Source organism: Filicampus tigris, chromosome 8, assembly GCF_054856515.1.
Source record: "Filicampus tigris isolate MCC_2025a chromosome 8, RoL_Ftig_1.0, whole genome shotgun sequence".
NCBI lineage: Eukaryota > Metazoa > Chordata > Actinopteri > Syngnathiformes > Syngnathidae > Filicampus > Filicampus tigris.
Window position 1 is genome coordinate 1,506,980 of NC_141224.1, and position 26,694 is coordinate 1,533,673.

The 26,694-nt window shown below is 45.0% G+C and overlaps 2 protein-coding genes and 1 long non-coding RNA gene across 11 annotated transcripts in view; 2 read left to right on the forward strand and 1 right to left on the reverse strand.

Moving 5' to 3' along the window:
• The window catches only part of LOC147142915 (uncharacterized), a 47,318-nt gene extending 21,322 nt beyond the window's left edge, over window positions 1-25,996 (reverse strand). The window contains exons 1-8 of one of the 4 annotated variants that reach the window (XR_015087832.1): window positions 20,689-21,260; window positions 19,357-19,613; window positions 17,555-17,681; window positions 17,218-17,343; window positions 15,266-15,465; window positions 14,969-15,172; window positions 11,253-12,423; window positions 9,031-9,184 (exon numbers count right to left, since the gene is read on the reverse strand). This is a non-coding gene — a long non-coding RNA (uncharacterized LOC147142915). Of the gene's footprint in view, window positions 1-9,030; window positions 9,185-11,252; window positions 12,424-14,968; window positions 15,173-15,265; window positions 15,466-17,217; window positions 17,344-17,554; window positions 17,682-19,356; window positions 19,614-20,688; window positions 21,261-25,849 lie in introns of those variants that run through there. The other 3 variants (XR_015087831.1, XR_015087830.1, XR_015087833.1) reach the window with 3 other exon arrangements.
• On the forward strand, window positions 376-10,122 carry tlr18 (toll-like receptor 18). Its single transcript, XM_086037899.1, has 4 exons — window positions 376-505; window positions 5,300-6,298; window positions 6,765-7,947; window positions 8,842-10,122. The coding sequence occupies exons 2-4, from the start codon at window positions 5,310-5,312 to the stop codon at window positions 9,250-9,252; spliced, it is 2,583 nt and encodes an 860-aa protein (XP_085894025.1). The 5' UTR covers window positions 376-505; window positions 5,300-5,309; the 3' UTR covers window positions 9,253-10,122.
• Window positions 11,470-15,138, forward strand: s100a1 (S100 calcium binding protein A1). 6 transcript variants are annotated; one of them, XM_086037906.1, is made up of 4 exons: window positions 11,470-11,647; window positions 13,438-13,506; window positions 14,452-14,612; window positions 14,927-15,138. In XM_086037906.1, the coding sequence occupies exons 3-4, from the start codon at window positions 14,472-14,474 to the stop codon at window positions 15,074-15,076; spliced, it is 291 nt and encodes a 96-aa protein (XP_085894032.1). In that variant the 5' UTR covers window positions 11,470-11,647; window positions 13,438-13,506; window positions 14,452-14,471; the 3' UTR covers window positions 15,077-15,138. The 6 variants fall into 6 exon arrangements, with proteins under 6 accessions (XP_085894032.1, XP_085894030.1, XP_085894033.1 ...); XM_086037904.1 differs by having other exon boundaries at window positions 11,473-11,647; window positions 13,438-13,472; XM_086037905.1 differs by lacking the exon at window positions 11,470-11,647 and adding an exon at window positions 11,693-11,812 and having other exon boundaries at window positions 13,438-13,472.
• Window positions 25,997-26,694: the final 698 nt, after the last annotated feature.

Consider the following 26,694-nt stretch of genomic DNA (forward strand, 5'->3'; position numbering starts at 1 on the left):
TGCTGCTACCTGTCGCTGTAAAAACTGGAATTTCCCCGTTGTAGAAGCGATCAAGGCTTATTGGAGACTTTCCTATTCCGCCAATTAATCTATACCTTTTCTTCACCAAACACATTTCACTGGGAATGTTGCAAAGAAGAATTTTCCTCATGGTTTTGCGATTAAGGCGGTCAAAAATCAAGTCATGACAACAAAAATAAATAAAGCACATGTTGCGCTCCAAGGCGCTAGTTCCACTTTCAAATAGTCTGAGTAAAGTCAGCCGAGGCAAAGAAAACAAGTCAAGTTTTGGAGGCCGTTCCACATTCCTCAACATCACACACATGCGCGCGCGCACAACACACACACACACACACACACACACACACACACGCCCCGGGGAGGGAGAGTGAGCACACAAGGGAAGCTCGGCCAATGGAGACAAACTGGTCCGACACACTGCCCCGATTCAAACGTGTGGCCACGCTGAGGGAAGGAGGAAGTGCCTGACCGCTCTTCTGAGGAGGTGAGTTGAAAATACGAAAGATCACAACAAAATGACTGCAACTCGATCCACAGCAAACATGATCATTTGCGTTGTTGCTGAATGGATGCTCGTGTGATTCAAAGCAGTGTTGCTCAACTGGGGGCTGCGGGCCAAAAGGTGGCTCACAGATAAGACCCTTTTTGGGTGAGTTATGGGAGGGAAGGAAGCTAGTCCAAAATCAGCGACGAATGACGCATGTGCATTCCTATTACTTTTTCCACGAGTGCAGTGTTCTTTTTTAACTTAACTGCTGGTAAAATACATTTTTCTATTAGTAGAAAAAAAATCTACTGAACTGGACTCCCGATGAAAATAATACAAAATCATTTTATAATATAATTTTAAAAGCAGAATACAGCATAACATAAAACGGACCATAAAATACGACGATATTTTTTGGGTGTGTATTTTAGTTTTCAATGAAATCATTTTCAGTGTATCATTTTGTAAATGGCAAAACACAATGCCAGTGGTCTGTCTCCATATTGCACTTGTCATGTTCCTCACCTGGTCTTGCTCAATCTAGATTTAGAAGTTCATTAAAGGACGGCTGTGACCGGGTGAGCTCATCTTTACGGTAATTATTTTTTGCGTGACATTTGGATTGAGCAACAGGCACAACTCACACGGCCCAAAAAAAAAAAAAAGCTGACGTTAACCTCAAGGCCAGACAAGAGCTGACTGCAGCTGCTTTGACTCCAACGAGACTGACTGCGCTAATCAGTACCCGTCGTAACGACATCCGACAACACCGTGTTGCGAATTTGCGTCTGCTAAGAGATGGTGCTAACGATATTAGCGGCCAAAAAGTAACAGGATGCTGTTTGTAATCGCATGCTGCTTTAAAACAGGTTAGCTCATGACTCACTGCTGCTTGCGCAAGAAGACAACAACGCATTGCAATAGTCCTCTGCAATATTGCGGATTTTTAAGCGATTGTTTTTGGAGGGTTTTAGAGTACTCGAGTACGCTCAGTTTGTATGTGCTGCTGCTCTTGTTTGTTAGATCAAAGCTAAATTCCATTAGCACATCCATATCGTTTTAAATGACATATTAGCATCAAGATAGCAGATTTTTGTTGGACCAAAATAATATCTTTTGGTTGACCATTTTGTTATTTAAATATACAATGCTAACCTTATAAAACAAAGTGTTACCCTACATAGAAAATAACCACCATTTACTTTATTTTGCTTTATTTTTTCCCGACATCAAACAAGCTTTGAAACGTTTTTTTTTTTCCACTCCGAGCTCATCCAAAGTTTCCAATGCGGAAAAATCTACGTACACGTGCCACATATGTAAATATATCGCAAACGATTTTAGATTTACATACCGTATCCAATATCCAATCTTTGCATCACCATGAGAGGTTTACCGCCTCGCTTTGGCCAACATCAATGCCACAAGGAAGGAGTCTCCGCCATAGAAGGAGCAGGCCGTTTTAGCGCCCTCTGGTGGTGTTACAGTAAGACCACAAAAGGAGGTAAAATAGGCGTGGTTTGTCAGTGAAACGGTTTTGTCATGCTGTACGGACAAATTTGCGGTTTGTCGAGTTCACAAATGCCAATTTGCAAATTGGCGTGGGTTTATTGTAAATGATTTCTTCAGAAGCATTTTTTAGCTGCCTGAACCTCTTGACTGGCCTCTAGCCACGGTGCGCGAGCCAATTGACTGGAAGAAATAACAATAGTTCACGTGACCCAGTTTCTTGCAAGTTGCCCGTCCATTGAATGAGGCGCAGCAATGTCAATGTGTCACACATAAAGCCTAATGATGACTCTTTCTGATAAACGACGTAGGGAGGCATATAATTTAACTTCCTCCATGTGACTCAGTCTTGCCGCTGCTGCCGTGCAGATTAATAACAAACCAGGCCAAGGCCACAACGTAGAGACTCTTTTCCAGACAGGACAGACTTTCAAAGACCCCTTTCAAAGTATGAATACTTCACAAAACGTCACTCCACATGCACAACACTATCCAACGTTGACTAACGAGAGGGTGACACGGGAGTGGATTTTCACTCCCGTCCAATTCCACTTCCACAGAAAAAAATCCCGACTGGTGCCAGTACCGGACCATCGTAAAAAAAATACAAATAATCCAAATCCTGTCACGTCCTGCTCACATTCAGAATACCTACTCCCGTACCGCTCCCATTTTGGAGGTCTGCTACATTCGCATCTGCGCTTCTAATTTTTTTTTTTTCCTTCCTACTGGATAATCCCGCTCCCGTCTGATCCTGTGAATTTTTTATACTGTACTATCCCGATCCCGTGATTAAAGGTAAAGTTGACTCCCATCCCGTGGAAATCCTGCGGGATTCCTGGAAAAAAAATACCACCCTCTACTACCTACATTCTACTAAGTAGTTATTACTACAATGTGTGTTTTTTCACTACTAGGGTAATACGCAGAGCTGGGCATTTTAGTAAAAAATTGAGCATCCATTATTCGTCATCCATCTGCAGCGTGGGTCCCCTTCCGTCATTCGCTTTTTTTTTTTCCGGGGGGGGGGGGGGGGGGGGGGAATAGCACCCGCCTATAGGCCGATCTGCCTCTATTTTTAAACGGGTGTCTGTCGGCAAGTCCGACTAAACCTTCACTCGCAAAGCCATCATACCAGCTACGCGACATCAAATAGTTGGATAGATGTATGCAAGCTAGAAAACCGTCCAAAAATGCTTGATGTAAAAACAGAAAGTGGTTGGAAAGAAACTGGATACACAAGAGCTCAGTTATAGCCAGCGGGCTCTGTACGCACGAGGCAAGTTACCATGGCAATTCAAGATGGTTCAAAATCGACAGAGAAAACGCATAGCAAAACATTCATTCGTCCAAATTTCTCGATCCAAATTTGTTCCTGCATCACACTCTGATGCGCCTGATTTACAAAGATCACATATATGTAGCAGGCGCACACACTGATGGTGAGTGTTTTGCACATGATCTCCTACGCAGTTGGAAGAGGCCGTCATCCGTCACGTTACACGATTCTTGACAGTGTTACGTGGGGGGAAAAAAAAAACCATTAAATCCATGCGCACACCAATGCACACGCGCGCAGGCACACACACGCACACACATTTCAAGGGGAAAGCTGTAAAACTTCCTGCACGTGAGTTCGGCCAACACGCAGGCCAACAATATCAAGAAGGTATGAGGAAATGTTTCAAGTTCGAGTGTGTTTACAGTCTGGAGCGGGGAACCAGAAGGTACGTGTGCATCAATGTAACAATGTAACAATGTGGACCTTTTTTTCCAGCAGAAAAGTATGGAATGACATTGTTTTCTCTGACTGCTAGGTTTGTCACCTACTGTTCGTGTCAGTGTGTTTTTAAACTGATTTGACAAAAGCCTAAAGACTATTAACTATGCAAATGACTATTAGAGGAATATGAATATACTGTATATCAAACAAAATATGAAAATGTAGTCCAAAAAAAATATGTGAAAATTGAGAAAAAAGGGGGAGTTCATAGCTAGCTATTGTGCATGATTTGGGGAGATTTTAATTGATGATGGGTGAGATGAATGCTTGGAAGCAAAAACCGTGTTGAAAAAGAGTCAAAAGAAAAATAAAACGAAGCAGAAACAAAAAGGGAGACAAATAAAAAGAACAGTGAAATGAAACAAAAAGAAAGAGGGAAAAGACCACGGAATGAAATGATGCAAAGCCCGCAGGACGCTGAGGCACGGCGATTCATTATTGGAGTGGGCTGAACAAGCACTTAAGAAATCAAATAAAAAAGGAGTCTTCTCAAAAACAACCTGAGCAAACGAGACGCAAGCGCAGGCATTATGACGCTAGACCAAGTTAATTAGTTGTTCACGTAATGGATGAATGATAACGCTCAGTGCGGTCATAATATTTTGCCATGACTACTTTATTGCGGTTTCAACAGCAACAAACTCAAATTGTCGACTGTAAACACTGTTGCCAGGGCCGGATTTCCTGTAAATTGCACTTGTAATCTTACAATAACAGTGCTTTAGAACCTGCGCTATAGTTGTCAAAACGTTTTCTGAAATGTTATACGAGTGCGTGTTCCTTTACTACTGAATGTTGCCAGAGTGACAGACAGAGAAATATTTCCATTTCATATCAATGCAATGGGCAATAAAGTCAATCATTTCCATTGAGCTGTTCTATTGTATCAACAATCAATTGCCCCGAGAGTCAACTAGCTGGTGCTCTATGGAAAGCTTTTGGGGCATTAGTGTGCTGAATTGTCGTACAAGTGAGAAGAAAGAGAGTACGTTCATCTCAAGCTGGATGTCAAGGGCACTGGCCGACTTTTCCACAGCGCCGTGCTGTCAAAAACCACCGCAAATGGCTCCATCCAAAACAATCACATTTTATAGCGTGAAAGTTACGAGTCAAGCGTCATCAAATGTTGCGCAATGGGCCCAACCTGGCCCAGCCTTCATTTCAAGGTCTTAAATAGTCTCGCTCATCAGCGCGCCAGCATCAGGTGCAGGCGGTCTTAGAAATCGCCGATTAGGATTCTTCACACCAATGAACGGTCTTTTGGGGACTTGCCGCAAAACTGACCAATTATTGCAAGCGTGTGTTATTTTGAACATGGCGCTCCAAACAAATTTCAAGGCTTGTAATTTGTCAAACGCCGACTAGAAAATGTGACCAAATCTACCGCAATCCGAAGCAGGCGTACCAGACGGATGGGTGAAGCCAAAGTCCAAAGCTTTTGTGGCTATGCTCTCCAACGCGGGCGGAACATAAAATCTCCTGCTTCTTTGTCTTGACAGGTGAGTCGCAATGCTGTGGACCCTCATCATCCTCGGTGCCGTCTCCAACGGAGGGCACGCGTCGCCAACCCAGAGCCCGTCAACCCCAAGCGGCACGGTGAAAGACATCCCCTGTCACTTCTCCGACGCGGGCCGCGTAGCAAATTGCCTGGGCGGGCAGCTGGAGAGCGTGCCGTGGAAATACTTCCCATCCACACTGGAGGACATCGACCTGTCCTTCAATAAACTCCAAGCAATCCGTTCGGAGGACTTCCAGCGCCTCCCTCGCCTCCGCGTGCTCATGCTGCAGTACAACAACATCTCGCGCATCGACGACGACGCCTTCAGAAACAACCGTCTGTTGGAGCATCTCAACATCTTCAACAACTCCCTGCGAGAGATTCCTGCCTCGGTTCTGACGCCCCTGTCGAACTTAAAGTACCTCTACATGTCCAACAACCTCTACCGGCGTGCGACATTGTCGGACGGTTTCTCAAGGCTCGCCAAACTGCAGGTTCTGTCCTTGGGTGGCCCTCTGGTGGAGGGTCTGAAGAGGGAAGACTTTCGCCCACTGCAGAACATCAAGTTACAAGGTTTCGCCGTCAAATGCTCCAGCAATTTAAGTTACTATGAGCCGGGAAGCCTACGCATTGTCCAAACGCAAGCGATGGGCTTCGACGTGGCCATCGACCAGCGGCCTGGCACTCTCCTCCACATGCTGCAAGACCTCGCCAACAAGACCTTCAGCGCCATCCAGTTCCGCAACCTCTTTGAGTTCGCGTACTACATGGGAGACGAGGACATCTTCCGGGGTTTGGCGGATATCACAGCCTACCAGTTAGTCTTCCACAGAGGAAAGTTCAACGAGAACCTCTTGAGAATGGCCCTGACCAACCTGCAAGCCGCCCCCATAAAGCGGGTGCGCTTCCAGTACATTGATTTTGCGCGCTCGCCAACATTCACCGACAGCGGGGCCAAATCCAGCATCACCGACCTGAAGCTGGAAAAGCTGGATCTCTGGTAAGCCGTGCTGCTTTAGTTCCGGTACGCGGCGGTACCTCGGCTGAAAAGTGCCCCAACTTAGCGCAAGCCACGAGGCGTCCATGAGTCGACTTTGTTGTTGGTGTTGCCAGCCACAATTTTCATGACAGGCAAGCTTCCTGTACACCGCCACTCCAGTTAGAGTAAATGAAACGATATCAAAGTACTGCAATACCTCAATCTGATGTGCAGTATGATTATCATTGAAAATGAAAATTGAGTTGATTCGAGCGATTTGTGTTGTGGGCTCGGTCACGGGACAAATCAAGTCAGTCAAGCGTATCGCTGAAGTTGCGGAACCACGCGCACCGCGTGTGACCACTAAATAGTCCAGTTCTGTTTTTCCGTGTCACCCGATGAGTGGTCTGGTTGAAGGCCGGTAAATCTTGATTTTTTTGGTTTCAAAAAAAAAAAAAAGGTACCCGTGTGGGCTCCTGTTTTTCAGGTACATCAGCAATCCCGACATACTTCGCTTTGACTGGCGCTTCACTTGGTTCAACAAGATCAAGCAGCTGTCCATCGGTTACGTCTACTTCAACTCCGTCCCTTGCGACGCCTGGGTGGAGATGAGCGGTGTGGAAATCCTGGACGTCTCCAACAACCGCCTGCGGGACGACTACGTCTTCAACCAGCGGTGCGACTACAGGGGCTCCATGACAAGTCTTCACACCTTCAACATGAGCACCAACGAGCTGACCAGCTTGAGAGACTTGTCGGCGCTGACCAGGCAGTTCCACCGGCTGCAAGTGTTGGACCTGAGTCACAACCAGCTGGGATCCGCTGAAAGCAGCCGAGGCTGCGCCTGGCAAGGGAACATCACCAGAGTCATTGCTCACCACAACCAGTTCACCACAGAAGCCCTCGCCTGTCTGCCCATCACCGTGCGCTTCTTGGACCTGTCCTCGTGCAACCTAGACCAGCTCAATGTCACATACTTCGAGAAGGCCATAAACCTGAAGGAACTTCTTCTAAGCGACAACAAAATCAAGTTCATCCCGTCCAGGTGGGAGAGTCCCTCGCTGTTCAAGCTGACTCTGGATGGGAATTCCTTTGGTCTCATCAGCAAGGAATCCTTCCAGCACATGCCCGGACTCTCTCACTTGACGGCTGGGAACAACCCGTACCACTGTACCTGCGAGCTTCACGCATTCATTGAGGACACCAAGACCAAAGGGCGGATCAACCTAACAGACTGGCCGGGGAACTACAAGTGCTACCACCCGGAGCAATTCCTCAACACCGTCATATCCAGATACCTCCCAAGCGAGGTGGCGTGCGACGTGCGATTGGTCATCATCATCAGCGTGGCCACCACCACGGGGGTCATCCTCATCCTCATGCTCATCTGCTACATTTTCGACCTGCCCTGGTACACCAAGGCCACTTATCAGATCATCAGGGCCAAATACAGAGCGCACAAGGAGCGAGCTGCCGGAGAAGCCGGACCTTTTGCCTATCACGCCTTCATATCCTACAGCCACTGGGACGCCGACTGGGTCAGGGATCAGCTGCTGCCGTGTCTGGAGAACAACCGCAACCCTTACCGGCTGTGCATACACGAGAGGGACTTCATGCCCGGACGCTGGATCATCGACAACATCATCGAGAACATTGAGAGCAGTCACAAGGTAACGCAGTCGCGCAAGCTAACCATGGCGTGCGTGCGCCGCCCTTAGCTGTGTGGGGAAATTGGCAAACCAAGAAGTATTTTTGCGGAAGTGGCCTTTTCTGTCCTCAAGGCGGGAACAGCTTTGGCATTTGAGGCAAAAAAAAATAAAAAAATAAAAAAAACGTGGAGCTCTCAAAATACAACCGGCACTTTTGGTGTTTCGAATATTAGGTTCTTTGCTGGCTCCTGAGATGTCATGAAAAGTCGCACATCTCAAAAGACATCAAGTGGCCACTTGTCAAGTTCCCACCGAGCATTTCAGTCCAGTTCGGACTGATAATATTTGGCTTCACCGCGATTGACGATGATTTGGCTTGCGCATACGGGTGCCGAAAAGGGGAGGGAGAAAAAAAGCCCTCAAAAGAAACTAAAGTGAACCCAAGTATAGGCCCAAAAGGTTGTTGACACAAGTACTCACATGCTGTGCTGACTTCACAGAAAAGGAATGAGAAGCTGGCACCGTGGTCAGTTTCTCTTTCTCGCTTGAAACTAAACGAGGGCAGCCACGGGGCAGTTTCATTGTGCCCTGTCTGTAAGTGGCGTGACATCCATCCATCCATCCATATCATAACATATTATCATAGAATGCTATTTTCTCTATTAAAAAGACTTTAGGGTACAAATGTGGAGTTTTGAGGGGGTTGGCTGCAACGGATGAATGGCATTTTGATTCATTTCAATTGTGAAAGATGATTTGAGTCTTTCGAGGTACAAGCGTGCTCACGCAACCAATTGAGCTCGTATCTCAAGGCGCCGCCGTATGTCTAGGCGCACAACACAGGACGCCTGCTCCAGAGATAAGCAAACAAAAGCTTTCATGAATTCTAAACTTTGCGCTCGTTTCCCTGCGCAGGTCATATTCGTGCTGTCACGCCACTTTGTCAACAGCGAGTGGTGCAACTACGAGCTGTACTTTGCCCAGCAGCGGGCCATGGGCAAAACGTTCAGCGACGTCATCCTGGTGGTGAAGGAGCCCATCGACCCGGGCTCCTTGCCCAGCAAGTACTGCAAGCTGAAGAAGATGCTGAGCACCAAGACTTACCTGGAGTGGCCTCAGCAGGCCAACCAGCAGGCTTTCTTCTGGGCCCAGCTGAGGAGCGTCTTGGGCAAACCCGGCAGGCAAAGCGTCCGGAGCAGGAACTCGTCCGCGGGGGGCCACTCGCTGAAGGAGGCCGCCGGCCCGGAAGCGGCCCGGCCTGACGAAGGAGCGGAATACGTTAAAGACCAAGTCTTCAATGCGAGACAAATCCCTGTGGTGGCGTGAGGCCCTTTGGTAAACCCAAACGTGTGCGCACAAAAGGGCCCGTGTGAACACGATACATGGACGCTGAAAAGATTTGCCCCCCCCCCCCACCCAGCTGCGCACTTGCCTGAAGCCGCCAGTACGGAAAGCTGGTCGGGCATTCGTTCGATGAGGTCCAGTTTAAGAGCTGCTACACTCTTTGCCCTTGCTGGTTAAAACCCCCTCGACTATTTCAGTACTTCACTAGTAGCGCATAGTTGCCAACCGGTGTGCAGTTTTGCCTCACTAGTAGCATGTTGTACAACTAATGAGGACAAAGAGTACTAGGACGGGGGCCTTAGGCTGGATATGAAGCAACATGAATAAAAAGATTGGATCCTTGAAATCAAGAAAGCATAAATACTCAAGTCACTTTATAATTAGGATGAAAACAATGAATCGCCCAGCCCCGGTTGAAGTATTGTGTACAAAATCACAGACCTGTTCGTAATTGTCAGTTGCATCAAGCGGAAGTCAACCCAAGCATACTTTTTTTCAAAAATATGTTGCCCGCAGGCCCACGAGTTAAAACACGGCATTCCGATTAATTTTGCCTTTGTGGAATATGAGTTAAGCAGTTGCGACTGCTCGTTGTGAGCAGTGATTAACGCTTATTCCACAAACGCAATAGTTATCAGAATGCCCTGTTTCAACTAGTGGGCTTGCACAGAACATATTCTTGAAAAAAAAAAAAAAAGTTTCTGTTGACTTCAGTTTTAAGGATCACAAAAGAAGCGCAATATGCACATACATGTTTTAATATTTGGAAAATGCTGGACATTTGGTTTTCGTTTTTTTTTTTTCACTGTCTTCTTGAATAAAAATGTGTATTAAACAATGTGGTTAGTTGTATGACTGAAGCAGAAATTCCCAAAAAGAAAAATGGGAAATGGTGATATGAACATTTTTTAAAAATTCAAAGTTGGACATATGTGTTTTTCACAGGACAGCGCCGATATGTACGTAGTGCATACAGTAGACCTGTGTGTGAATCCACTGCTGTTGGCTGTCTGCAATAACAATCAAAATACTGTATTCCGTAGTTTTTTTTTAGTTTCCACTTTCCCTTTACAACAATACGGATGACGTAGAACACATTTCCTAATTTATTCTCAATTTCGAAATGTTTGCGTCAATCAAGTACACGTGCTACAAATCTGAGACATTTGCCAAAATTGGCCGATGACGACCCTCAAAAACATCAAAGCCGAGTAAAATGTTCTTTCAAATCCCTATCATAGTCTGAATGACACATTTTTCTGTGATTCTGCCAAATATGATGTGGAAGTGATTGCACTCATTTTTTTGGCCTGCTAGCTTGTGCTTCAGCCAGCATGACAGCTCAGGTTCGATTAGTTTTTCTGTGTTTTGAAGGCCACATTTTCTAATTTCACTCTGGATTTAATTCATTTGGAAAAATCAACATTGTTATGCTGAATGTTGTCACTTTCTGTGGTTAGCAAGCTTTCTAGTGATAACAACCTTTTAGAAATGATTAAGAAAGGGAATGACTGGGAAATGTATTGACTGACACTTAGATTAAAAAACAAACAAACACTTGGATTAAAAAAAAAAAAAGGTCATGCCTAAAATCTTGACCCCTATTGACTTATTAAGAAGTTGGTCAGAAATTAAGAAGTTGGTCAGAAATTTTCACCAGTTTTAAAATTCATCACTTTCTTCATGGCATATGTCAAGTAAAAAATTGAATCCTTTGAATTTCATACGCATACTGTCCCTGTCACCAAATGCACCATGGCGGGCACTGGGCCGTACCAACAATTTCGCAATGTGTGTCAAAATCAAGTTTCATGTCAGCTGAAAGTTGAAATTCAAAGTTTTGTGCTAGTAACAATGGCTAAATTGCTAACATGGTTGTCTTAATTAGCGCAGAGGTGGAGCTAATAGTTAATCAATCAATAAATAAAAAATCTACATCCAGCACTCGCGCAATACTTGCACTATTGATGCTCACACGGTACCTGGTTGAAGGTGTCCTACTTTCATGGTCGAATGTTGCAAATAATACAATCCTATGAAAATGTGCAGCAGGTCTTCACTCTTGGTCAAAGTACAGTTGATGACATCATAGGCAACCGGGAAGCACAGCTGTGTAATCAGAATAAATGCTTTAAAAACTTTCTCGACGTGTTTTCAAGGAGAAAAAAAAAACACTCCAAGGTCGTCCGAAACGGAAATGTCCAGGCTCTCACTTTCATTCACCTGTGCTGCTGCTTGGCTGACGTGTCATACCAGCAGTGGCCAAAGGGGTCGCCGTCGTCACTCAGACGATTAATCAGTTAAGCAGAGCAGAGCCGAGCTCACAAGTGGTGAGATGCCAGCTGGACACACTTGAGTTTGTTAACTTCGCGGTCAGGTGAGTTTGTGTCTCTTTGTTTTTCAAGCAACATGACCAAATAAGACTCTTACAAAACACTGAGAGAGTGTTGCCAAGCGGGAATTTGTTTCATTTGGGCTGGCGTGTGAGCAAGAAGATTTCAAAGACATCAAATGAAGTGAGAACTTGTGTGAGGTGGAAAAGGTTTGTGTTCTTAGGGAATGGCTCTCAAAACCTTGGGGCTAGGACGCCCTTATAATGCTCAAAAATGTGAAAAGCTGCCATTTAAATGGCAAAACAATTTCCATTTTTCTACCTGTAAGTGTCGATTTGTTTCATTTGAGCTGCTTGGTGTGCAGGTTGACAGCTTGTGTTAAGTGGAAAAAGGTTCTTCTTCAAGTCAGTTACCTAAACTTCCTGAGAGACATTTATGAGGGAGAATATTTCCCCGCGACCCCCCTTGTGATACCCCAAAATCTGTCAACCTGCCATTTATTGCAATTTATGTACATGTTAATTTAATCCTTTTTTTCGGTGGTGCAGGCAGGATGAATGTGGGCGCGGAGGCGGCATGAGCCCCTTCATATATTTGTTAAAAGTCATTATGACAGGGGGGGGAGCAGGGGTGTCCAAACTCAGTCCTCAAGGGCCGCTGTGCTCAGCGGATCATTCCAATCGGGTGTGTTGCAGCGAGGACAGCTGGAGAACAGGCAGGACAGCGGCAGTTGCAAATGCTTCGTGGCTCATATCTGTCCTTGTCGCTTCACCCCAAAGAAGTCAAGCTCTCACCTGTGGTTTTACGTCTTTGTCGGCATCTACGGAGGTTGCAAAAAAAAAAAATAATAAAAAAAATAAGCGAAGACGACAGACTACAACTATCTGTTTTCAAATGTCTGTAGTAAAAGCAAAACATGAAAAATGAAGCACTGAAAAGTGCCGATAACGGAGAAAATCTCAAGTACACGACAAGTGTTTGTTCTTGACTTCCCACCAGCGCTCTGCGCCTTCATGAAATATTTAGGGAGCGGAAAGTGGATTCAAATCTTCAGGGGGTGTCCAGGCTGCTCAGCATGGGGCTCCCTTTGCCCTTCTTTTATTCTGAGGTGATATGACTCCTCACCACCGTAGCTTCTCAGGTGTCCCTCAGTGGCAACCGGTGGAGAAATTTGGAAACACGTTGCTGTGAGAAGATTGCACCGATACCACGGGGGTTTTTTTTTTTTGCCGTACACTTTGGAGTACTTGAGAAACTTGATACCGCCTTTACGTCACGAAGCATTTTAAGCAAGTGCCGTTCAAAAAGGTTAACCTCTCCGAAACCCCGCATACGATTCAATGTTTTCATCGCAGTCTTGTCACTCATTTCAAATAAATGTAGCCTGGAGCGGAGCACGAGGGATTTCAGTTTTCATTTAGGCCCTTCAGACATCATCAAAAAGGCAGTGATGTCATCCCTGTGGACCTTGGTACATCTCCGCACAGCTGACATGGATCCTCGTCCAGCTGCCTGCAAGGTGTCAGGCCGGTGAATTGGTATCGGTGTCATAGTATCGGAGCATTTGGCATCCGTGCATCCCTAGTGAGGACAGAAGCATCTGACTGGAAGCGTCAGCCTCTTTGGCACTGTCCGTCAAAGCCTTGCTTTTCCCTCAGCTGCGTTTCTGTGTGAAAGGGAACAAATGCATTCAAGGCAGTACGGCGCCGGTCTCGAAGCGAATGGCGGAGAGCCAGGAAATGGGCGTGGCCTTTAACACCCGACGTTAGCCTGGAAGCAATTGAACTCGCAGTCGGATGCCGGCGCTGACGTCATGTCAATTATCTGATTGCAGGATGCTGTGTTGCTGTGCCAAAGCATGCAGTCGCGGTAATATTCCACTTCGTTGGATTCTGTGTGAAAGGTAGCGACACGGAATTGGGGGAGTGAATGGCGGCCCGGCAATTTCCCAGCTTTGAAGGCTGGGTGCTGCCAACATGTGTGAAAGGGAGCGCAGCGTTTGACTCTGGGGACACGTTCCAGATCAATCTGTGAAAAGCTGCCATAGATCATGTCACTAAAAAAATTAAAAAATAAAAGTTTTATCCCTCCCCCACGCATGAATGTATTAAAACGGGTTTTTAACATTTTCTTTGGTGATTGTTCTCACTGTCAAAACATGGGAGCGTCATGATGAGGGAAGAACAAGATGACTTCAAATTAGACTCTTCAAAGAGGTCCAGCGTGCATGCTTCAGCTGTTTTAAAATGTACTGTTAAGTCCACTAAAATCGACTTCATGTTTCTTGCTAAAATACCCAAATTGTACATTTCCACTACATGTTGAGAAACTGATTATTTTTTTTTGTTAGCAACCCCCCTTTTAAAATAAATTGACCTGATTAAACAAACCATTTTTACTGGCCTCTGATTTCCAAACTAGTTATTCATCATTTTGCTGTGAGGCAATCGCGCATTTATTTGGGCTGACAGTCGGAACGGCCCTCCGATGGGAAAGCGCAACTACACGACGACCTTCTGTCTGTTCTTGCCAGGAAGTTTCCCGTTTTTGTGTCAAAGGCAGAACGGAACCTGTGTGAAAGCTCGGACAGGGGTGTGAAATTTAACACCCGACACTCACTTGGAAACAATCGAATGCTCGGCACCGGACGGCGGTGCCGATGTCATCTGATCGCATGATGTTGCCGTGTTGCAGTGTGGAAAAGGCGCAGCGCGTTGACAGTGGCTGCTTGTCCTCATTTTTGGGGTTGCAAGTTTTGGATTAAATGGCATCTGCAGCTTGAAGATTGCACTGACAGTCCCCCCCCCCCCCACCCTGCCCGTCCTCTCTTCCTGTTTGTGTGTTGCAGGTACGGAGCGTGTTGAGAAAATGAGCCGTCAGCTGGAAAAGGCCATCGAGGGCCTCATCACCATCTTCCACTCGTACTCGTCCAAAGAGGGCGACAAACACAAGCTGAGCAAAGCCGAGCTCAAGACGCTCCTGCAGGAGGAGCTCACTGACTTCATGGCCGTAAGTGACAACGTATTTTTTTTTTTTTTTGGGGGGGGGGGGGGGGGTTGTTTTTCTCTCCCCCAATCAGACTCATCAGCTGTTTATATTCTGTGGTGGTAGGAAGCAACCAAATACAAATTCTTAATTACTCTACTGAAGTAAAATTTTCAGGTATCTGTAGTTGGGCCAAGATATTGTTGTATGTGATTGACGGTAAAATTAGAAAGTTTCATTTTTACCCACAGCGGAGTTGAAATGTCTACTTTAACCCCCCCTCCCCAATGCAAATGTTGTACTTTTAGGACAGTGTTTTGTCTCATGTGTTTTTTCAGGGCTGCAGCGACGCGTCCGCCGTGGACAAGATCATGACTGACCTGGACGAGAACGGTGACCAGCAACTCGACTTTCAGGAATTTGTGGTTCTGGTGGCGGCGCTCACCGTGGCCTGTAATGAATTCTTTGAAGGCTCCTGCAAGAATTGAAACCCAAGGAAATTGTTTGTCTGTGTTTTCTGCATCCTAATCATAAAGATGTTGAAACTGTCTATGCGGCTGTGCTTCTCCTGAACTCAAAACTGCCTATGAGGAGGACAAAAAACGAGTGGAAAAGCATGAGAAATATATTAGGAGTGTAACGGTGAATGAAGATGGTAGAGAAGTACATCAACTGACCAGCAGATGGCGACAAAGACTTCAAGATGACCTGGTAGAGTTTTGCACACACACAGTTTACCAAGAAGCAAAGTTCTTTGCTCTGTATTCGGCATCCAGGTGATGTCCAGTGTGTCCCTTCGTCTGTTTGCCAACATGGCGGCAGGCTCACACGCCAAACACAGCAACCACAGCACAGTGATGACGCGGACAGGATGTCGCTGCAAAGTGCGCACAAAGACCAGATAATGACGTTAACGGCAACGCAGCGGGTCTTGGTGGCAGCGATTTGCGGCACATTTCAAACTTATTTTCTTGTTAAAGTTGTTTTGGAAACACCAAACGCTGACTTTGATTCCCGCAAACATTTTTTAACAAAATTCGGCGCGCACACAAAGGTGAATTTGTGACATTACAGTGCAGCTATTTAGAAACTGACCACCCCATACTTAGTTTCTCTGCCCATAACGTGGAGGATAGGCTGGGTGAAGATCAAGAGCTACTTTCGCGTGGCAGCCAACAGTGTGAGCAGAGTTGCGTAGAGTTTGCTTGGATGCAAAAACTTGCATTAGCTTCTGTTTATCACAATTTGAAGTTGTGATGCTGTAGGAGGTGTTGGTGTTTTCATTTGGTGATCTGTCCACTGCATGCGCCATACCGACAGATCTTCTACACTCATTGGGAAGCATATGACATGAAGTGTATGAAGTGCTGCCTACACCTGTGAAAATGTGTTTTTGTCTTTACGGGCGCTCCCATTTTTATTCACATTCTGGGCCCTGCTTCCGCAAGTAGAAGCCGCTCAAGTCACAAGATTGAGGCTTTGCCCCCGGTCGTCATGGTAACGAACGATTGCAGGCATGCAAACCGGCTAACGCCACACGCTGCTTCCTTTTCAAATTGTGAAAAGATACTGTCTCCTTGAAATGTTTTATGTGTTGTGACTTTATCATCACAATATTGATACAATCTTTTACTTTGTTGGAAAGAAAAAACGGTGTGTAAGAATACCAAAACGAGTCGGGCCTGGAGGGCTGTGGCCGTTATCAGACGATACTGCGCCGCGTGAAAAAGAGTTATCAGCGCATCCGAGCTGTTTGCACAGTTTTCGCCTCGCCGTGAAAGATGGGACGCGGACAAGCGTGCGATAGCGCTCGGGTCAATGTTTACCTCGCGCCTTCCTTATCCGAGGGTCCCGTTTGCTCTCCGCCCAAACGCAAATCCCCCTCGCAGGACGGCGAAAAACCGCAGCAACTCCAAACACAGGTGAGGCTGCGTCAAAGTCCGCCTCGTCGGAATGCGGCCGGCCGGTGTGGACCATTAACCTTCCCCTGAGGGGTGAACGCTAATCCCGAGCGTAAGACAACATTGACTTCTTATCGCAGACTTCAACCTCCTTCCTGTTTCCTCAGCCGGCAGCTGGAGTCCTTCGCCAAGAGAACCTCCATCCGTCCGTCAAAATCATCAACATAAGAGCCACTGACACACGCCTTCACAGTAGAGTTGGCCTTTGCGCTTCAAAACTGTATTTATGTAACCACAAAAAAAAACAAAAACGTTTCGTTTTAGTGCGAGGATAAGAAAGTTGACCTTGTTGCTCTCTCGCTCTGATCTTGCGTGAGAAAAAGCGAGATATCTGTGGTTGGGGCTGGGCCGCCCGCGTGAGGCTAATGATAACTGCCTGCCCGTGTGCGGTTTTTGTCGGTCGGTTGTCACGACTCCAAAATAGCAAAAAAAAAAAATGCTGTCATACATTGTTGCGCACACGCAGCCACCCCAAAATCATGTTCAACCGCTTACTTGATGCACGGAAACAAAATGCTAATTGACTCATTTAACGCCAATAATGAAGTCTTTCCAATCAAAACATTCAACGGCAAAATCAAGTTAGGTTTTTTGATGTTTTTCATTGAGTGTGATGCGCTGGCCCTTTAAATTGCAAGCACTTTGAGGCGTGGCAATGATGAGCTTACCTTATGATGACCATCATGAGCCAAACCTTGAGCAGAGGGTAGCGGTGCACCATTTGATCATGAAAATATCCTCTGTTTGCCAACTGTTTACAGTGAGTTGGGATGGGCCCTTGATTCTCATGGCAACTTTCAGTGGGACAAACATTCCAACATTTATTATTATTATTATTATTATTGTTAGGATTTAACGATGTTTGTGCATCACAAAGTATGCGTTATGAATCGCAGAAGTACGTGTGTGTCATGAAAGAAAAAAAGCACAGCGACAGACTTGACAGACGCCAGGACACCAGAAAGGCTTCAAAGCGTGCGTTTTCGTCACTTCAACATCGCTCACCTTTACGATTTCCACTTTGAGCAAGTCTTTGACGTCGAGGGTATGACGGCACACTGTGACCCGGACGCACGTCCAATGTATGTTCACTTCAAGGCTCATCAAAGTGTCAAACGTATTGCGGCAAATCCTGTTTGAAACAAACATTGAGAAGGATTTGAGACAAAGATGAGCCGGAGCAAGAAGACACAACAAATGAACCCACGAAAGGACTTGAGAATTTAGCCAAAGAGCATCCACATGAGTACGAGAAGAACTAACCTGACAAATACGCCATACATTTCAAATAAATAAATGTAACTAATACAAACTAAAGCAAAACAAAAGCGTCCCCCCCCCACCCCAACATAAATAAATACATAAAAACCAACAAAAACGAACAAACTTGCTCTAAAAACAAATTCAAACAATCTGAATTCAAATAAATACATAAATCAAAGTCCAGACGAATTAAAACTATCAAACAAATCCGAAGCTATTGTGACCCTGAGATGAAATGTATTTACATTGAGTAGAGATGAAATGATTGATTGAGTGTTTGAATGAAACTGAGCAGCCTCACTTCTCTGTCATCAGCGCGACCGCTGCCAGGACGGGCCAACGTGAGGACAACCAAGCCCCTGAGGCTCCACAAAGTGTGTGTGCGCGTGCGGGCGTGTGTGTAATTGTGTATGCGCATGTGTGTGCGTGCGGGCAAAGACTGATGGTGGCTGTCAGGCCTCTCAACCCCTGCTGACAGTGCATGGGTTCGAACCCACACACACACACACACATGCCACCCCCCCTTCACACACACACACACACTTACAAGACACACACATGGAGCGTATGCATTATCAGGCACCGAGTGGCATCCTAATGGGTGAACTGTGACCCCCAGAAAGGGGATCCGGGCAGGGGAAGTTGACGAGGGGACACGGAGGCTAAGCGGGCGCCACATTACGCCGCCTGTCACTCAAAGTCGCACCCTCTCATCGGCCTCATCTTCCTCCATAGTGTCAAATGAAAGCAAGTCTCATTTGCGATCATAAAATCTTAAAAGATGTCTTTGCACATGCGCGTGCTGAAATTTGTAATGGGAAGTACATACGTGTCAGTTTTCAACAGTACAAATCCATCGAGCATCTTGAGACACACACACGCGCTCACACACCAATCGTGCACACGCATGCACTCACACTCTACCAGTTGAGTGAAACAAACTTTTGGGGATAAAATGCAAATACATCCAAATAAAATGGTGGTACAGGCCGTATTTTGGATACATATTAAAACACTTGGAGTTCCTTGTTTTTTTCCTAATGCTAACCAAAACTTTGGACATACGTGCATTTTCAGATTAAAAAGAAGTATGTGAAAAATGTTACATATACATAAAAATATATCTTTTTCATACAAAACCAAAATATATAAATTATGTGATGCATGTTTGCAAAGTAAAAATATACAAAACTTGAGATTTTTCGAATAAAAGCCACTAAACATAAAATCATGTCAATGCATTTTTTTTTATAATATTAATGAAAAATTATTTTAAAGAAATTTGAAAAACAAATTCTAAATATTGGGGATGCATGTTTTTTCACATTAAAACAACAATTTAATTCAAAATCATTGGATCCTGGCTAATTATGAAAGCAAAACTAAACAAAAGTTGGAGATAAATGCTCAAATACTCCCATTTTTTTTTTGTTTTTAAGTTTTGCTGGGAGAAGCTTTTTTGTGCAATGAAATCGAAAAGCACGCAATGAGTAATTTTTCACATTTGTCATCTCCATCCTCATCTTTCCCGCGTTCGGGGTTACCTGCTGGTCATCGGACGGCGCGCTCTCATTCATCACCACACGTCTCGTCTTTATTGGGATGGGAGGAAGTCGTTGAGGCCTGTGAGGTGACCCGGCCGTGACCCGGCCACCGCGCCGTTGAAAACGCCAGCGATAAAGGGGGCGGGGCCTCCTGACAGCTCCGGCCAATCGCCGATGACCTCCACGCGCTTCCAAGGTTTGCCAAGTATCGGTGGAAAGTCTTTTTGTCCTCATGTGGTCGATATAGGAGAGGACGACTGTGTGAAAGGGGTTAGTGGAAAAGCCAGGACAGGGACGTCAACTTTTAATATTCGCTATGTTGTTTTCTGTTGCGTTGAAAGCAGTTGTCACCGTGTTGCCGTGTTAAAGGCACAGGCAAATAAATGGCAGCTGGAGCTAACTGCTGCAGCTCTGATGCAGCAAAAACAGTCTCTGGAGATGCCCTGCGATTGGCTGGCAACCAGTTCAGGGTGTCCCCCGCCTACTGCCCAAAGACAGCTGGGATAGGCTCCAGCACGCCCCGCGACCCTTGTGAGGAGAAGCGGTACAGATAATGGATGGATGGACAGTCTCTGGAGAGAGATGTGACATTTGAAAAAAAAAAAAAGACAAACTTAACATTTCATGCTTTTTTTGGCTGGAAACAACGAGGCGATTTATTTATTTATTTATTTATCAAGGTCAAGGTAATTTCCCCGAGGGGCAATTCGCTTTGCAGTCAGCAGTTTATTTATTTATTATTTTGGGGGGTGAATGTGAAACAATATCAATAGAATAAATGGTCCATATTTTTTAAACGAAAAAGAAAGGGAAATTAGTTTGGCCATGCAGACTCATTTTTCTGTCAAAAAATTATCCAAATTTGGCGACACAAGCTTTCTTTTCAAAATTTTGTAATGCATGCATAAACATTATTATGATTACATACTTTGCTTATTTGTTGAACATAAAAAAATATATATATTGATGAGGGACGACTTGCATTATATGCTTTTTATTTATTAATTTCTTATTCTGGCAAATTAAACCAAATTGGGTAATACCTGATTTTTTTTAATTTTTTTTTTATCAGTTTAAAACGAAACACCGCTTGTTTGGTTAAAGGCTAGTAAACTTAGAAAAATTATCCAAATTTGGCCCATATATGCTTTTCCGTCATGTTGCAGGAGCTTTTTTTATTTTTTATTTTTTTGTAAAGCCTACTTTTTATGAGTTTCAAGCTATCAAAAAACATCGGAAAAAATGGCTTCTGTAGGACAAGAGCTGATAATAATAATAATAATAACAATAACAATGATAATAATAATAATAATAATAATAATAATACGTTACCGTTTTGACCACTAGGCGGGGACATACTCTGTTCCACAGCTACACATTGACCACATGGCTTTTCTTCCGTTGACTAAGCATCACGTTGACGCTCAACTTATATTCTTCCCCTTCACTTATTTAGTCTGACCTTGTCACTATATTAGGAACCCCTGAGTTAACATCCAAAGCCCAGAAGAAGTGCACAACAGAAAGGCGGCCGGAAAGAGGGGGAAACGCAAGTTTTGTCTTCCAACGGAACAAAAGGGAGAAAGATGGCGAGAAAAGGAGGAAGAGGAGAGAATGAAGGGGGAAAAGGAGGGAGGTGGTGGGGGGAGAAATCATGGAAGAACGATGCTGTGAGCATCTGTTTCCTGCCTGCTCGGCAGCTGCGCTCTGGAACAAACGACAAAAGAAGAACAAGGCGAAGAAGAAGAAGAAGAAGAAGAAGAAGAAGAGGAGGAAGTACCGGCGGGCCTGAGAACCTGCTTCCTCACACACGCGCACACACGCGCGCACGCACGCACGCACGCACACACTCGTTCAGAGGATGAGGAAGTAGGATTCTTTTTTTCCTAGGAGGAAGTGTGTGCGCAGACGTGTGAGTAGATGTGTGAGTGTGTGCGCGATGTTGTACCCGACGAAGTACTGACCTACATTTACAAGCGAAATTCTAATATTTTTTTTCGATGAAATGATTCTCTTCATTCCGTAGCGTTTCTCTTGGCTGCACTGCTTCCACGACAAATAAGTGGAGGTTCGATTTTTTTTTTTTTTTTTTTTTTGGTCCGATCAGATTTCAGCCTCTACCTGTTGCCATGTCACTCTTATGTGCCTTGAGAATCAGCTGTGCCAATGGAACTTGGTATTGGCTCTGGCAGTGTTTCTTTCACCAATCAGATTTCAAATTCCCCCTGAGCATTTTCTGATTGGTCGGTCGGAGCAAAACTTTTCAAAACAAGCTGCACACATGAATGGATTTGAATGGATCAGAGGGCTGTGATGCATATGACTTTTTTTTTTTTCATAGGTTTGTCATTTGATGAGCTACATATTGATTGTGAACTGCTACTGATGTCGTACGTGTCACTGTTGCATCCAAAAAGATTTGAAATACCTCCAAAAAAGCCCAACCCAATTTTTTGTCATGTTTTTTTTTTTAAATGTAATATTGTACTTTTTAATAGCATAATTAAGAAGATAAGAAGATAAGATAAGAATGCCTTTATTGATCCCACAGTGGGGAAATTTTCATTGTTACAGTAGCAAAGATATAGAATTACTCCAAATATATAATTGTAAAAGTGTTGTTGCATAATATTTTAATGCAAATTTAATGTTTGTCTATTTGGACTATTCCCATTGACTCAGTCAACTTGTGTTCAAATCTCAGAAAGGGTTCCAAAACTGCAAATGCTTACCGTGAACATGTCATTGGCGTATTCCATTATATGTTAGCATTAAGCTAAGCTTAGCCCTTCCTTCGGGCTCTTGTTTGCTTGTTTTATACACACAATGTATATAATTCTTTTAATTTGATGTTTAGTTTTTGACAGTAAATGTCAACAAGCGTTAAACAGCTTGAAGCCTCTTTTTTTTTTTTTTTAGCTAAACGATTCATCCTTTGCCAAAGTGCTGCTTATTGTGAGATGAGTTCTCGACACCCATGCAAACACTCGTATCTCAAGTATGCACTCGCAAGTCAAAGCCAAAAACGTCTCACTCGTATCTCGAGGCACAATAACACCAAACTGCAATGAAGGCTCAGTAAAAGTGTGTGGAAACAGACTGATAGCCCCACCGGCTGCATTTCCGTGACTGTGTGTGTGTGTGTGAAACTGTGTGATGTGTAAGGGGGGTTGGATGGAGGATTTCCTGATTTGTTTGTTCCTCTCACACACTTTTCTTCCTAGTCTCGGCTGGATTTAGACTTCCTGTTCCAGAGTTATTCTCAGATCACTGACACACTAACACAAACTCACACACACGCTCACACACACTCTCCATATGCCCAAAACAGACAACAACTATGCTCAAACATATGAACAAATGAACAACATCCACCCACACACAAATTGGATTTAAGAGTGTCGTTGACATAGTGTTTTGTTTTGGACACGCACACACATACACACACACACGTACGGCAGCGCCATGAAAGACTTTCACATGACCCACAAACGGCCACATTGGCACCTGACTGCCATCTGATATGCGCACAAACTACATTTTCATCAGAGTGTCTCTTGTGTGTTTGGCGCCATATGCGACGCACAACATTTTCCCGCACGGACGTGCTTGGTGAAGCATTTGCTTTTCACCCGACTGTCATCTGATACGTGACACGTCGGAGGAAGATTGGTGTGAAACACCACGTTGTCACCCGATTGATGCGAGACACGACATACGGCCTCGTTGTTCCCCGACTGTCATGTGATACCCAAAAGACGCCATTTTCATCCGAGTGACTTTTTGTCTGTTACGTCACACACTACAACACTTTCAGACTGGTGTGAAAGCAGTAATCAGTCATGTCTTCCCAATTGACGACCGTTACGTGAGCCACTGCAACATTTTAACCTGTGTGATATGTGACACACTACAATATATGACGTGTGAAACACTAGATTTTAACTTGACTGACGTCAAAATGCTTCATATTATTTCAAATGTGCATCTGTGATGTTTGAGACACTTCACCCAACTAACTAACATCACAACTATGTGAAAGGCTACAGCGTTTTCACTTGACGTCTGACGCGTGACGAGCTACAACGATTTTATGTGACCGCCGTCTGTAACGCGCAACATTTTCACTGGAGCAACATCTGTTTTGTGAAACGCTACAACATTTTCACTTGATTAATGTCGGATACGTGACACACTAGCATTTTTCATGTGACGGACATCAGTAGTGTCACACACTAAAACCTGCGTTGTATGGCTTGACCACATTTTCACATGATTGAGTCGTGACATGTGAAACGCTATATTGTCACCTCACCCGACTGATGTGCGACATGACATACTACCGCATTTTCACCCGACTGGCATGTGATCTACAAAAGACTACATTTGCATCCGACTGAATTGTGCTCCGCGAAATATTACATTTTTGTCAGTTATGTCACACACTACAACACTTTCGGACTGACGTGATAGCAGTGCTGCAACAACCACTACAACATTTGAACTTGGTTGATGTCTGATATGTGGCACTCAACAACATTTTATAGCGCCACACACTCAAATGTGTTGCATAACACGGGACATTTTCACCGGACCAACATCTGCTATGCGAAACGCTGCAACATTTTCACTTGATTGATGTCAGGCTATGTGACACACTAGCGTGTTTCATGTGACACACATTTGTAGTGTCACATACAAAAACCCGTGCACACTCCATTTGCACCTGACCGGCATCTGTTATGTGAAGCACTACGCCGTTGTCAAGCGATGACACACATGTACAACGCGTTTTTTTTTTTGTTGTTGTTTTTTTTTGACTCTGTGACTACTTTGCGTGTGAGTGCGTGTGTCTTTGTGCAGTAGCGCAGGTGCTGGATTCATTGATGAAAACAAGCCGCTGTCGGAAAAACCCGAGGAAGGATGTGGCACTTGCGCGCACAAAAGAATGGACGCATTGTGTTGCGCAAGTGTCGCACTGTTCTCACACTCTGCACGTGAAAGTCCAAAGCTCACAATGTTGGGAAATGATTGGTCGCCTCATTTCCACGCCGGGGGACGCGCACACACACACACAGCAGCTTGCGTTTGCTCACACGGCACACATGTCGGACAACGCGTATGACAGCCAACAAGGGGACCTTGAAGGGCCACGGCGCTCGTGGCTGGGGCCAGGATGTCATTCGGGCCAATGCATGCCAATCAATTTGCGACACATATGGCAGTCCAACGCATACGCACGCTCTTGCGTGGTGTGCGTGTGTGTGCCTAATAAACAGTCCTATAAATAACAGGAGAGGAGACAGTCACTTAGCGTTTCTGTTGTGGTTTTCATGTTTTGTCGCTGGAAGATCCTGCAGACACACAAACATCCTCACACTAATTGCCGCCTACGTGCTGCCCGATAACTGACAATCTTTTTGGGTTGTTTCATCGTCCGTTTTGTTTTTGCCTTTTGGCACCTGAACGCATCGCCAACGCGGTTACGTTTTCATCAAGACCACTTCGGGAGCCTTTGCGAAGTTCGAGGGCGGGGCTGAGGGGGTCCCCTTGGCCACCAGGAAGCCGTGTTGTGTTTACTGACCTCGTTGTTTGTGAGCGTAAACAGGAAATATGCACAGTGAAAAGGATTCATGGCTTTGACGGTCAAGGCTGCCTGAAAATGGACTTGAAAGCTGCAAGCGCGGGTGTTTGTCTGTATGTGTGCGTGCATTTGTGTGTGTGCTAGTGAGTCACGTGAATCACATGTCAGTCTGGTGAAAACGCAGTAGTGTATGAAACTTCGGACAACAATCGGGGGAAACTGTTGTACTTTGTTGCATATGAAAGTCAGGTAAAAAAATCTTGCGGTGTTTCACACTTCATTGAGGTCAAAATATTGTCGTACGTTGTGTATCATGTCAATCAGTTCAAAATTCCTGGCTCACTCACTCTCCTTTCACATAACACACATCTGTCAGGTAAAAGCGATGTAGTGAGTCACATGTCAGATGTCTGTCAGGTGACAATGTTGTACACTAGTGTTTCACTTGTCACATCTAACATCGCACACCATTTACGGGAGGCACAAGTGGACAAGGCCCCCGCTGGTTGCTTTTATGCTCGCAATTGGCATTAAGCGCGGTCGCTAAGAAGGAAAGTGGTCCACGCTTGGATGTCATCGTCATCACGGTGAACTTGGCTAATGCAATTATGGATGTCCACATTGGGAGTTGATTTCCTTATTGAATAGCTAGCTACCTAGCTAGCAATCTAGCTAGCTAGTCACAAAGCTAGATAGATAGCTAGAGAGATATCAGCAATCTAGCTAGCTAGTCACATAGCTAGCTAGCTAGCTAGCTAGTCACATTGATAGATAGACAGATAGATAGATAGATGCTATGTTAACAGTGGCACTGTCACTAGTTAAACAATTGCATAAACAGTTGTTGGTCAACTTCCTGTGTGTGTGCGTGTGTGTGTGTGTGTGTGTGCGCCATGTGGCATCACGCACCATCTTGTGGTCACATGACCAAAGTCCCGCTGCTCTCGTGTTGTTTTCCCTCCTAACTTCCTGTCTGATTTTCACATGTCTGCCATGCCCGCCGCTGCTGCTGCTGCTGCTGATGATGATGATGATGATGAAGAAGCAGCGTCTTCCTCAGAGATGGCAAAGCAAGGCGATGCTCACTCACGCTTCAAAGGTTTAGGGTTACATGTTGTACCAGTATTTTTCCTGTTCACGACACGTAACGAAAACGTGGTGTCGGATCACACACACAAACGAAACGAAATGCAAATGGTGTGAAAACTGGAATAACACTTGCGATGGAGCAGCGGCAAGAAGAGGAAAAGACTTGATAAGGCATGGTTAGGTGTTTTTCTTGTTTCATTTTTTTTACACAATTTTTTTTGATCCAGCGATGACGTCATCATCATCATCACCTTCATCATTGTCTTGACAACTCGAGGAAGCAAGCGTTTTAAGTTCATTGAAGCCTCACTGACACTTTCAGGCTTCGGGCCTGAGGATGATTTTAGAGTGACATCACTTGTGAGGCTGACATTGTGTGTTCCACTGTGTGTGCGTGTAAGTGCGTGTGTTTGCGAGTGTGTGTTCCGGTGGCGTGAGTGCAAAGGAAGCTGATCAGTCAGTGGCGCTGAAGGTAAACTGTACTTCAAGTCTCCTTGCAGTCTGCCCTGTAGTCAGGATGCTTTGAAGATTGTGTGTGTCCGTGTGTGCTTCCGTGCGTGCGTGCGTGCGTGTGAGCGTGTTTTTCACAAGAGCGTCCATTTGTGTGTGTCCACCAGCTTCGGGACAGACACCACCATCAAATGTCCAGCAAAAGACGAAAGGAC